The 14,330-nt window shown below is 37.0% G+C and overlaps 1 protein-coding gene across 1 annotated transcript in view; it reads right to left on the bottom strand.

Moving 5' to 3' along the window:
* The window catches only part of sema3e (sema domain, immunoglobulin domain (Ig), short basic domain, secreted, (semaphorin) 3E), a 37,547-nt gene extending 24,322 nt beyond the window's left edge, over nt 1-13,225 (bottom strand). Inside the window, exon 1 of the mRNA XM_056766620.1 lies at nt 12,775-13,225. Coding sequence (XP_056622598.1) covers nt 12,775-12,907 — 133 coding nt within the window. The 5' untranslated portion in view covers nt 12,908-13,225. The remainder of the gene's footprint in view (nt 1-12,774) is intronic.
* Nucleotides 13,226-14,330: the final 1,105 nt, after the last annotated feature.

Below are 14,330 nucleotides of genomic sequence, written 5' to 3'. Positions count from 1 at the left end.
TCTGTTACACACTTTATACACATATTAGCCAAACATTCCGTAAAGAAAACAATGTCAATCTCCGACCACACATCTCATAAAATGGAAAATAACCCAAAATCCGCTCTAATCCAAATCCCATCGTGCCGAACAGGGTGTACTCTCTGTATTTACCCGTATGCCAAACTAAAGACCTGTTTCCTCTGCCTAAGTCATATGAAACTCAAATGCGGGTGAGAAGCAGACCCATTGAGAGAGAGAGTTGCGTCAACTCGGTTGACTCCAAATGGAACGTTTATTTTCACAGCAATTGTAGTTCACGGAGCCTCTCAAAACTTCCTGGAAGTTACTATTAACGCATGAAGCTGCGGCTATCATGCGTTTAATCTTGAATAAAAAAATGAAAGAAATAAAGCATTTAAACTAAAGATAACTTCCTGGAACTATCTGAAGGCTCCATAAATCGCATGACACGCGGATTAATTTCAGTTGTCGCGACTCTCCCTCTCAACGGCTCTGGTGAGCAGGTCTAAAGACGTGCCTGTTCTCCCTAAAGAGGGCTTTGGAGAGGGGAAGATTACAGATTTAGGAGTAAAGATAGGGTGATTACGGATATAGACATCCACTCCCTTCGCTGAGGGGCTAGCGTCTGTCAGAGATAGGAAAGTGCTTTCATCCCAAGAGGAATGAGAGCTTTCTGCTTTCATCTGTCACTAGGACTTCTCCATCTTTCATTTAAAGAAAAAGTAATTTTTAAAGGTCCAATGTGTTGTTTTTTTGGGGGATCTATTGTCAGAAATGCAATTGTTCTATAATATACATAATATGTCTTCAGAGGTGTATAAAGAGCTTACATAATGAAGCGTTTTGTTTATATGGCCGTAGATATTTCTATCTACATACCCTGCGGGTCCCCTTACATGGAATTCACCATGTTGTTTCTACAGTAGCCCTAAACGGACAAACTATTTTGGAGAGCGTGTTTGGTAAATATGTTATTTCCTTTGGGAAAGAAGCGAAAAAGTGATGACATCTTAGATGTTGTCAGCCACCGTAGTGCTTCGAACGGGAACGGGTGGAGTGAGCATTGGTTGGAATTTGAAACCTCACCACTAGATGCTGCTAAATTTCAAACACTGGACATTTAAATCATATTTTTCTTACTGTATAATAATGCAAGCTTGTATTCACAAATGGGTTTTATTTGAATTAACTTTTTTTTACAAGGAGGCAGAAAGCCAAGGTTAAATACTTAAGAGCGCATAGCTTTGGACTGTTCTCGTTCTGAGCAGAGAAGACTGAAGACTCTGTGTCCTAAGACAGCATATTGACTGTGTTAACCTGCTAACCCTGGTAATTATCATAAGGGTTATCCCGTCGTTGGGAATATGATCTTTGCCTTCTCCCAGACAGAGTGTGGGTCTATGTCATATATCCTTCAAAGACAAAAAGCCATCTCTATTGAATGGCAATAGTGCATTCAATATTTAAAGCTAAATAAATAAATAAAGCACACACGGTCACGGAGTAATCGAAATGCTGCCCTCTATTATAATAAATCAATAGACATTGATCTTCAGTTTAGATTTACCAACAATAAACTCTTTCTCCAAGAGCTTGTTGCTTTTTTGCAAATGAAGGGACACATCTATAAAGCATGTCTGCAGTAAGTCACATAAATAATTCACGTAACTACTTTACAAATAAATCATTAGGCTCTACGTCACATTATAATAATGAGAATATGGGTGTGTTAAGGTTTTAATTTTGGATTAAAAGAATGCAAAAAGACTAAAAGATGCTTCAATTCAAGCATAGTTACTTACTAAAATATTTTTTTTTATTCAGAAATAAAGCATTTTACAAGCCTGCGCTTGCATCTCATAACAATTAAGGCATTTGTACCGGATATGTCTATCATATGTAAACACCTATAGACGGTTTCAGCGACAACAAAAAAAATGTTATGTGGCCCAAATTTAACATCCGGTAGAAATCCTCAAAGAATCAATAACTGTTGAGTAGTTTTAAATAAATTTCATACCAGCAATATACGATAAGAATAAAAACATGCGTATATATAAAATGTTATTTAACCAAACACAGACCAGCCGCGTGCGTCCCATAAAGCCGCCTATGGACAGAAAATTTTACAATGATCAAACTTAACAAACTACAAACACACGGCTGAAGGTTTATATTTAAATTCCAGCGGGCTGTTATTCTTGTGGGCGGGCAGACACATAGATGTCCCTAATCTATGGCCCACATTTCACTGTGGCCTTCTAAGATGGTGGCACCTGGGGTCTCAAATAACAAAGCCCTCGCACCGTATTGTGCGTTATGTATGTTTGATTCACTCTGACTGGTGTTATTTGTACTTTTAACCTATGCTAAATTACAGCTGTCATACAGAAAAAGGAGACTGGCTAACATCAACCTGCCTTCTGTTTTACATAACAACATAGGAAACTGCTAATATGAGAAAATAAACCGAATGTAGATTTCAAACACTGCATGAGAGGAAGTATTTCCAGGCGGTAATTTAGCGAATGGGGAACATGTTAAATAACAAAATACAATTACCAGACACTATCATTTATGAGAATACAGACAGTATGGTTTAAATAAGGTTGCACTTTTATCATGTTTCTTTTCTAATGCACATTTTAAATGGATACATTTAACACCAAAAGTGCATTCGACATATTTTGCCATGATTATATCATTTAAATATTTCAAGGGCAACATCGCAATATGTTCTCATTTAATCTCCATGATAAAACAATGACTCTGTAGAGATACTACAAAGAGGTGTTTTGTCTGTGCTTTTTGGCACGTAGGTTATGAGAGTAAGATAAAAGCATCTTAAAGCAACAGTGGCACATTAGTACGAAAGAGACCCCACTTCGATGCAACAGTGGAGATATGTCATGAGAGAGCAGAGATAAGGAGGAGGAGAGGGAGATAAAGTGAGATTACGGAATAATTCCATAAACATGTGAGCAAAACATGAGAGAGCTGAAGAAATAGATGTGCGCTGAATGATGTTTTTACTGCTTTACATCGTAAAGATCTCCTGTTATGGAATTCTTTCTTTAGTTCGACCGTAAGTCACTTAATAAAAGCGTCTGTCAAATGCATACATGTAAATGTAATGTAAAATTGAGCCACTCTTCAAAAAAGATTGTTGAGGGGGGAAATGCCCCATCTACTCCCCCAACCCCTTTTCACGGGCTTGGGTCTTTTCGACCGGTCAATCAAGTTAACAAAGACTGACAGGTATTTTGATTTCCAGGCAGTTTTGACTAGAACAACATGCTACTGGCGATTCAACAGCGGCTACCAGATTAACTTCCGTTATCTGCCCAGACACGTGCTGCATTGATACGGAGGAAATTGTCAAATACACAAACACACAATGTACGTCTGCCTGCGTCTAAAGGATTTGTGTCAATCACTCAGGAGGAAGGGAAGGGGAGGCAGAGGTCACGTACTCCTGAGGGAGCGTGCTGTGGTGTGCGTGAAGATGAAGATACACACATGGAACGAGTTCTAGATGTGTCGATTATCGTTGTGAGGTAAATGAAGATTTCAATAGTGTTTGAAGCTAGTACGTTTTTCCTCACACTAAATTAAAATTTGGCAAAATGAGAATTGTAGAACAACATGAAGTCATCTCTGTGGAACTGGACATTTCCTGAAGGGAATTATGTTCGAGCTAAAACTGATGGATATGTATAGTACTAATATCTCCCAAGACCATCAGAGCACGCTTATGATGTGCTCAACAATGCCAAACATATCACATCACGTATTAGAAATGAGGACTTGTTGCTAATTAGACCCATGTAAGATTACAACTTTTGGCAATTTTCTTCTTTGAAAGCACGTAGAAAAAGTTTATTTTATTTGTCTCAATTTTATTAAGCTTGGTTTATAATATCACAGGGGTGTGTTTGTTGTTCAATGACGTGTCTCACTGAATAAGCACCCTACTACGATACATTACTAAAGAAATAATGCAGATAAAAAAAGATTGAAATTATTTGAAATCATTCAATTGAAATATTATCATAGAAATAAATAGATTGAATGAATAGATATTACATGCAATTTAAATGAAAGTACTAAACATTACATTTTGAATGTTAGGAGGCTTCTTTTGCTTTTTTTGCTTATATGTTTGACTTTCCTTCTTCTGCATGACACAAAATAAGATATTTTGAAGAATGTTGGTAAGTGTACAATGGCTGTACCCATACATTACTATTGTATGGATACAAAATCAATGCAAGTCAATGGGTAACACTGTGCATTGTTCAGTTAGCAACATTCTTCAAAATATCTTCTTTTGTGTTATGCAAAAGAAAGAAAGTCATACAGATTAGAAATAACCAGAGGGTGAATAAATAAGGTTGGAATTTTCATTTTTTGGGTGAACTCTCTCTTTAACTAAAATAGTTTCTACTAAGCTGGCCAACGATGTGTTTGGGAAATGCATCTCAAGACATTCATTTCAAGTTCTCAATCATGCTCAACTCAATTCAATGTATGTGAAGCGGTAATACTGATAACATGCTTAAGCAAGCCAACTTGTAAAATCTTCTGTGAAAAATATTTTAATTTCTGTTATCACAACTGAATTCCTCTCAATTCCTTTTTACAGGAATCATGCAGCTATGTTATATTTATGAGCTTTTCACTTCTTAACCTCAAACCTGTTTTAGGAAGATAGTCTGTCAATTCAATGTCTTGGCATGGACAGGGATAAACACACATTTTAAGTGGTATCCTTTGAAATTAAACTGAGGGTATTTCCACGGTTTTATTCCCTGTAATTTCCTCCCACCTGGAATAACTGTTCAAGACACACAAGCGTTGGATACACACAGCACGGCTGCACGTACATGGCAGATGGAAAAATGCCTCTTTCAACACAGACAACCAACTAGTTGAAAGATGAAGACTTTAGTTCATGAAACAGATTTATTGTTTTCTGTTTTAACCTTGATGGAGAAGCTTTAGAAATCCATGACAAAAAAAGTTAAACCTTAGTTGAAGGTAAAAGAATTTGAAAATATATTTTGAATTGTCTTTAATGGAATAGGCTACATTCTACAGATAAGCGGACATCTCATGAACCGTGAAACTTGAATGTTTGTAACTGTAAAATTCCAGACCATTGTTTCATGTAGAACGATCGTACGGTGTCATTGATGTGAGTGATCATGAGATTGATGGACACATTGTTCTCCGGTCAATACCAGATCTCTAAAGTCAGGTAATCCCAAATGAGCATTCATTTCAATGGCTGTGAATCAAAGAAAACCCTTATCCTTTCGGGACATATGTCGGTCTCTCAGTTCTATCCTGTGCTGATTGTAATCTTTGTTAAATTCATTAAAACCCAGGATTTCTTCCTTCCCATCCTCTTGCCTATATAAAATCTGTCTCCATGACGACACGTCATTTACCCTGCTTGAAAGGAAATGATGGGTTTATTGGCTAAATAGACATCTGATAACTGTCAGAGGAAATACTGAGAAAGACACAGTGGGGGCAGGAAGTGGCAGGGACCCAAACTAAAGCACAAACTCTCGCTCAAGAACATCATTAATTACGCAATGACCCGCGGGCCGGCAAATCACATGCAGCATGGATACAATGTCTGTGTGATGAAACAACAGGAGGTTTGCTTGTATAAATCCTCTCCCTTTCAAGTGCAGTGTGCTGTGACTCAAAGGGAAACCGGCTTTCGGAATGACAAATAGTTAAACAGTTTGTCTGATTATGTCAATTTATAACACAAGGGCAGCATACACGGAAGTGGCCAAACATGATGTCTAGCTTTGGAAAACTGACATCATCCAATATATTATTCAAGACAACGTTAATAGGCCACTCCAAAATTATTTTCAGTTTTTCTGAATTTAATATTTATGGAAATGTGTTTAAGAAAACACAGCGACAACATTTCTTCCAAAGGAATATGTTTTTACTTGCATTTGTTTTCATAAAATGTAAACAGGACAAACTGATCAAAATGATGAAAAAGATGCAAAGATCAAAAATGAATATTTGATAGAATACGCTTTTTTCTCGTTTTTTTGCATCTTTGCATTCTCTCAGTCTTTTGCATTTCTGAGGTTCGTTTCTGTTGAAATTCAAACGACAATACTTTCAGAAGATAAAAGACAAAACTGGAGTGGTCTTTTCATTTTTTAAGTTAATGTTTATTGTGTTATATTTTTATAGCTGTATTATTTAAATCAAAACAACTCATCTGCATATTGATTGATATTACTTAGAATGCATAATAAATACAAACTTTACCATAGCTGTATGTTGAAGCACCGATCACGGATACACTATCAATAGGCTTTTTTGGCAAATTAAACTTCAAGTTTAGTTCTCCATTTTTATCACACTTCTTATATTTTGATCGTTTAATCTAATCTGAAGAGGAATTGAAGGCCAATATGCCCTCTGGACATCACATGAGGTCACTACTGTACATATGACACAATGCAAGGAATAAAATGGTGCCCTCTTACAAAATGTAAAACATAAAATGTTTTTTCAAATATTTTTTCTAATCAGCCTGGATGCTGAAATTCCCCTTTTACAGAAATGTGCTAAAACCCTGTGTAAAACCATTTGAAGTCATCTGAGCCTTGAGCTTTGCTGTCTTCACTCAGGCGGGTTTAAAATTACAGCAGTTACTTGAGTGACATTAGCGATTATGAGCCGAACCCAAACGCAACATGAGCTCTCTAATGGCCTGTTATAATGTCAATATAAAACAGAGTAAAAAAATTAAATACAGACCTTCGTCTTTTTTGCTAGCAGCCAAAAGCTCTGTTAGAACAAATCCCAAAGCAAAATTTAAGACTTAAAGATCATGCTTTTTCAGAAAGGGTGGTGAAAACTCAATTTATAAGGGTCAAACTGTAATTATTCGCTAAGTGATGACTGATGCTGGAAAAACGACTAAAGCTTGTTATTATAGACTGTATAATATGGAAATTCCAAGTTGGGAGCATATAGTATAAGATATTCAGCTGCATTAAAAATATATTATTTTCTCATGATTATATTGTTGTTCGGGGCGGATACGTTATGTTTAGACTGTTTCAATAAACACTGTAAAATGTTGAACATCCATTTGCGCGATGATAGCTAGAACCAACCGGTGGTCCTTCAGGGCTTGTATGTTTGAAGGGCTCGAGATTCAGGATAAGAAACTGACACGATTTATAAGTAGCTGGGACACGGGCTAAAAGCTCTGGAGAGCTTTTGGGGGCTCCGTGTTAAAATTTAGCGAGGGGTAACTGCACCGTAATACCACGGCGAAGACAGCGTGGTTTATTTATACTAGGTAATGCACGAAACTCAAACTGTGTCTTAACAGCGTGACATCACCTCAAAGTGGGGTCGGACACTCGAGGACCAGTTGGAAGTGTTTTGAAATAATGTTTAGAGTAGATTTAAACTCAATTCACTCTCAAATAAATATACAACTCTTGCAACTTGCTTTACATGCCCCTTCGGGCACGGCGGTAGGGGGACCATACAATTGCACCACTTAATCCTGCCTCAACATCCGATATGCTCGAAAATACCTGCGTACAATTAAACTGCCTATCAGAGAGGAATGTAGCGTTGGGACGTTGGCATGGTTGACAGTTTTCTAGGCTGATATCATAAAATCTTTATTCTCCCTCGTAAACAAACACTTACGCCAAGTTGCAACTTCTGCTAATAACACAGATTTCAATGGCAACGCTTAAATGTTGTTTTCTTTACCCTCATTAAACCAAAGGCGTTTAAAAATAAATATGAAATATGTGCACCGTCCTACGTAATTCCACTCAAACACCTACAGACCTTATGAATGTGTTGTTGGTTCAGCTGTTAGATGATGAAGCCAAAACATTGAACAAGTTTATTTTAAAATAAGCTTCCTTCACACATAATTAGTGTTTGGCATGGCCAGTTCTCACTTCTGTTGGACTTTAAGCAAACTTTAGCCCAATATTGGCAGAGAAGCATTTTAAAGCTTTGCACTTTAACAAATTGCTTGAATTTGGAATACTAGATTGGGCTCCACTTTGCACCCGACTAGTATCAAGCAATGTGGCATAAATAATGAAGCGAGTCTGCAAATTTGAATCTTTACTCATTTTCTTATGGCATTTTGGCTGGATTTTGCAGTCGCGGACAGATTTCTAAGGTCTGCGACAAAGTCAGACAAAAATCGTTGCTCATTTCGGTCGCCGAAGCTCGTTTATATAAGTATAAGCAGGTAGGGTAATGTGATCTGGAGCTATCCCAGACGCAACGATATTTTCAAACCTGCAATGTAAACCCAAATGTTCAAAATAATCAAACAGATTAAGTAATGTAAACTTAATTTTATAAAAAGTTCTACTTAAATATTTTAAGTTCCTGAAACACTTTTACTTTTGAGTAAAGTTTAATGATTATTTTTGATTAACTTGAAGTTTTAACTAGAAAATTATTTGCTCATTGTTCTATTTACTTAATATAAACACGTTAATTCAACACAATTGGTCAATTGTGTTTTCGTTGTTGGTTCTTGACCAAAGTCTGGTTGTTAGCGCACGTTGTCTGCATTGTGTTGTGTTGTGCTGCTACAAGAAGAAGATGAAAGATGACAAGAATCCTTGTTGTGTAGTGTAAGCACCATAGCAATTCAAGTAGTCTCACAGTCCCGTAATGTCATCTCGGCTTTAGTCTGTCAGACACTGAACAAAGACTCAAATCGACAGTTTGCCCAAAAACTAAAATACAATTCTGTCATCATTTACTCACCCTGAAGTTATTACAAATCTGTATAAATGTTCTGTTGAACACAGAGAAAGATATTTGGAAGAATGCTCGTTACCAAACAGTTCTTTTCCACCACTGGGGAAACATAGCAATGGTAGTCAGAAGTGCCCCAAGAACTGTTTGTTTTCCTACATTCTTCAAGATATATTCTTTTGTGTTCAACAGAACAAAGATATTTACAAAGAAATGTGTCCTACTTCTCAATGGTAGAAATAGGTTCTAACATGTTTTTGCAAGCAGAAAACAAAAGAAGCATTCAGAGAATTCACAGTCCAAAATGTTCAGCTCAAGGCATACTTACAGCACAATAACACTGGCTACTTTAACTACAGTTATTGTTAAAGGGCTGATTCGCTGGAAATATGTGTTTTTCTTTATCTTTAGTGTGTTACAAGTTGCCCATGCATGTATTAGACATGTAAACATGCAAAATGTAAGTGTCGGAACAAAAGATGTATTTTATTTAGAAGCGAATGGTCACCCAGACCTGCCTGAAACGCCTTGTGTGATCCCACCCCGGCGAATCTACGTCAGTTCGTAACACAATTTGATAGAGACCGTCCAAATCTAAATGCAAATAAGGTGGGTGGTCTTGTAAATCTCATTGTACCGTCATAGCCTGATGTTCTTAATATGGTAAGAGTTGTTACATTTCCGTGCAGTATTCGACCAATTACTACACACTAGTGAACTGGCCAATCATAGCACACCTCGCTTTTCAGAGCGAGGAGCTTTGTAAAATATCAAACGTTGCAGAGAGGCGGAGCAAAGAGGAGATACAAACATGCACGGTGTGTGGAAAATACAGCGTTTTTTAACCTTAAATCGTGAATACATCTAAAGCAAACAACAATATTCGTTTTAGCTGCGTTCAATGACCACTTTAAATACAGTCATATTGGTCACCAGACATTACGATAAAGATAATGACAGAATCATATAGTCTGAAGAAGATCTACTGTGAATTTATAATGATTTTACGGTAGTAACAATAGCTGTCGGAGGGGAAAATGTAAGTGTAAGAACCAGCGTGGCCCTTTAACACCCACTCGAGGCGAATGAAATCACAGTTTAACCAAAGGGAGTCATTTTACCTCACAATATCGTCGTAGAGTTCTTAGATTGACCTTTGATAAATAAAACATCAACAACACTGTTGCTTGGTTAATGTATGCCTCGAGTAACATTTCAATTTGACCAAAAAAGCTAGTATAGTTTACCTAAATAAAACACTTTATTTTATTATATTTTGCAGACTTGGAGACGGGGAATCTCGATAAGGTTAACCGCAAGTCAACCTCCTGTGATCATCCAAGGTCTGCAAATACCTTCACTACCTCTGAGGCATCCAGGCAATTTGTGCTCACAGACCACACATTTTAAACCCTACATGTCTTTCATTCCATAATGATAGGATATGAGCAAATATGCTTTTGTGCTTTGCCGAGCGGAGCGAATTTTATCAGTCTGGACATGCAAGGTGACACTAAAAACAGTAAAAACAGCCCCCAAACAAAACACTGAAAACAGAAAAATGACAGATTGATAATAAGAGTAGAATCACCCCGGTAACAAGCTGAGCGATGATCTTTTAAAACTTTCAATCAAACATTATTTCTTTCAAGGTGGCTATGAGGAGGATTGGGAAAGAGACATTGCACATTTCATCCTTGCCTGGAGACATTTCCCTCTACCAGCTGGTTCCTTTCCGACACGTCAATCACAATTTGCCGGCAGCACCAAAAGAACTGGTGATTATGACAGTCAGAATCGATATTATGACAAATGTGATAAGAAAAGCTCATCCAAATGAATCGCACCGTATAACTTAGGAGCACAGAGTGTGTACATCTCTGTCAAAACAAAACGTGTTGGTAGATAGCTCATATAGGCGTTGACATGATTTACACTACACTGACATTCCACATAGAGACTCAACCATGACCGAAGCTGGGTGTGGATTTTTATAAGTTTCCACAGAATTTCGATCAGAGAGGATGAAATTGAGCGTGAGTTGGTTAAGAGATGGACAGAAAAAGAGGAGAAGAGAGTAGGATGTTCATCAACGAAGGATGCCCCCATCCATCACAGAGTTTCACTGTAAACATGCGAGACGCCAGCATAGGAAAAAGACCAGCTGACATTCCTTCAGTGAACCGCTTGAGCTAACAGTAAACCACATTGTAGAGGATCAGCCACCATAACATTGAGGATAAACATAAATAGAAGTGAATCCAGATGCAAATGACTTCATCTATAGATTCCACGATCAACTTCACTTTCACTCATTATCATCACAAATAATTCCACATACTGTACTTACATGTGGAAGAGATTAAATGAACATAATACTTCAGTAAATAACCCTTAATAACATTTTAGAACTTGATATAATGTAGAATTTAAATGCTTACCTTCTGAAACCTTGTATGTCCAAATTTGCCTTTTTTCAGGGAATTGAGCTTTTACAAATACGACATACTGTGTTGTCTAAGTTGACAAGTACTTTTTATTGTTTTTTTTAATTGCAAATGCCAGTACCAAACATAAAGGGCGACTAATAATAAAGATTTGTGGCAAAAAATGAAAATCACGAAATATGAGATACAAGGTTTCAGAAGGACGGAAGGGATATGTTAAAGTGATTCTTACATTTACATTTACAAATAGTCATTTAGCAGACGCTTTTATCCAAAGCGACTTACAAGTTGGGTAAACAATGGAAGCAATTGGGTCAAACTTTAGGACAACAAAAAGCATAAGAGCAATAAAAACATGTCTCACAAAGCCTACTACAGTGTACTTATTAGTTTAGCTAAGCCTAAATAAGCATGCTTTATTTTTGATAATGTATAAAAGATATAGAAATCAGAAATGATCAGTCAGGTGCAGACGGAAGAGATATGTTTTCAGCCGATTCTTAAAGATGGCAACAGAATCCGCTGATCTTCTTCACCCCTCAATGAAAATTCTCTCATCATTTACTCACCTTCGATTTGTTCCAAATGTGTATTAATTTCTTTGTTCTGATGAACACAGAGAAAGATATTTTAAATAATGCTTATAACCAAACAGATCTCAACACGCACGGTAGGGAAAATACTTCAAAAATTTTAAACAGATGCAAATAAATTATAAAGAATGTAGGACAGCGAACAGTTCTGGGGCACTACCATTGTTTTTTTCCTACTATGGAAGTCAATGAGTGTTGAGATCTGTTTGGTCATAAGCATTATTCCAAACCTCTTTCTCTGTGTTCATCAGAACAAAGAAATTAATACACATTTGGAACAACTTGAAGGTGAGTAAATGATGAGAGAATTTTCATTTTTGGGTGAAGTATCACTTTAACGTTATTTAATGCGTTAGCTAACATCACCTAAAATCAATCCAATATACTGCTGCATTTATTCATTTTGGTTCATGTTCACTTGAGCATTTATTAAAGAATATATATATTTCAAAAGTTGTATCTGTTAACATTAGTTAATGCACAACTAGTATGAATTTTATTGACATCAACTAACAATAACAAAGATTAATAAATGCTAAGAAACTCTATTTTCTATTGTTAGTTTATGTTGTTAGTTCACAATAGCTAATACTATTAAATACAACATTATTCTTAGAATAGTCTTGTTTCATCTTTAGATTGATTATTAATTTTTATAAAAAAAACAAAATGTCATTCTAGTCATTCGTTTCATATCTGGAAGAATAGAACAAAAGTATGTATATAATTCTTACTTGCACCAACATGCATACACCAGCATAAAGCAACATACACTCGCATAACATTATTGCCAAGCTGCTGTCTAATAAACACAATGGTCTTAAATTTATGACCAATAATTAAAGCACAACCTAATAATTTCACAAACATATAAAGTAACTTCGCTCTCTCACTCCACACCTCAACACACACACCTGTTGCCTTACCTTTATGAGACAGTCGTAATCTTGGATACACGGTTTTTGTTGACTGAGATGCAGATGTGATCTGTGGTGTAATGCAGAGCATGACCAAGAAGGTCCACACACACCGTGGCATCCTCACACACTCCGGTGTCATCCGCACGCTCCTAAACGTCTCTTTCACTCACTCCCTACAATCCGACCGGAGGGACGTCAAGCTTCTGCTGACTGACTGGACTGCCGGTTGAGTTTGCTCTCATCAGAATATCTTGCAAAGTCACTTCAATGATGCTTTGAATGTGTGGGTTGGAGGGGCGCGTGGCAGCTGTTTGCCTCTGGTGTGAAGAAAAGTGTCTTTGCTTGAGTTGAACACGCTGTGACTCAATGCTGGCTGACTGCTCCTGTCACTCTCCAGTACAGCTCATGCATTCCTCAAACTCATAAGACTCTGGAGATCATCCACCCCTATAATGAAAAGAAGCCTCCTCTCTCTCTCTCTCTCTCTCTCTCTCTCTGCTCTGTGAAATCCTGCCCCTCCACGTGCCAGGCAGAAATCCCTCTCTCTCTCTCTCTCTCTCTCTCTCTCTCTCTCCTCCTGACTGCTTTAACTCCTCTGCTGCAAGCATGGACTGTGGCCAGACAATACACTCCCATCCACCCCCACTACCTCTCTCTCTCTCTCTTTCTCTCTCTCTGTGTCGTCCTGTCAATCTCTCTCTCTCTTGTCTCATCTATCTCAGTGAACATGCTCACATGCATGAACATGACAGACTGCCTTCACCCATTGATATCATGAATGTTTTAATAAACATATAAACAATTTACTCAGAATATTAAGCGTTCATTTACATGTTTGAGTCAAATTAAATAAAAATGATGTGTGGCTGGATATTTATACTAATAACCAACTAGTATATAGTTATTAGTACATAGATTTTATATGGTTATATGTATGTATATATAGACAAACACACCCACACACGTTGTAATACATTGTGGAGTAGTAAAAAATGTGATCGTAAAAGTCTCACACGCTTGCATTGTGGGGACCGTTAGCAGGGATTATTAAGTACACTAAATTATGTTTATTTGTAAGTGTAAAATGCAGAATGTTTTCTGTGATGGTTAGGTTTTGGGGTTGGTTAGGGGAAGGCAATAGAATATAAAGTTTGCAGAGTATAAAACTCATTACACCTATGGAAAGTCCCCTAATGTATAGAAACCTAACGTGTGTGTGTGTTGAAACACTCATTCTGTTCTTTGTCTCTCATGTTAGAAGACAAATTACTGGTGGTGACATTATTCAAACAGACATGGATGTGTTGGATGAAAGAAGAGGGATTACACTTTTGTCTGACATAAAGAAACATGCTCAGTTACCAATGGTTCGGTTTCAATGAACGGAGGTTAAGTCTACGTGTATTTATGATGAAGGGCCGTTTTTACACATACCTGTGTCACATGTTTAAAACATAAGCTGTCATCACCTGCCACTGCATGATTTACAAGCACCATTTAAATAGTTTTAAATAGAGTTTGTCATATATAACAGCACTGAAAACAATGTTTTGTTAAATTGT

This window comes from Triplophysa dalaica, chromosome 14 (assembly GCF_015846415.1).
Source record: "Triplophysa dalaica isolate WHDGS20190420 chromosome 14, ASM1584641v1, whole genome shotgun sequence".
In the NCBI taxonomy this organism is placed as follows: domain Eukaryota; kingdom Metazoa; phylum Chordata; class Actinopteri; order Cypriniformes; family Nemacheilidae; genus Triplophysa; species Triplophysa dalaica.
This window is presented reverse-complemented; position numbering and strand designations above follow the sequence as displayed.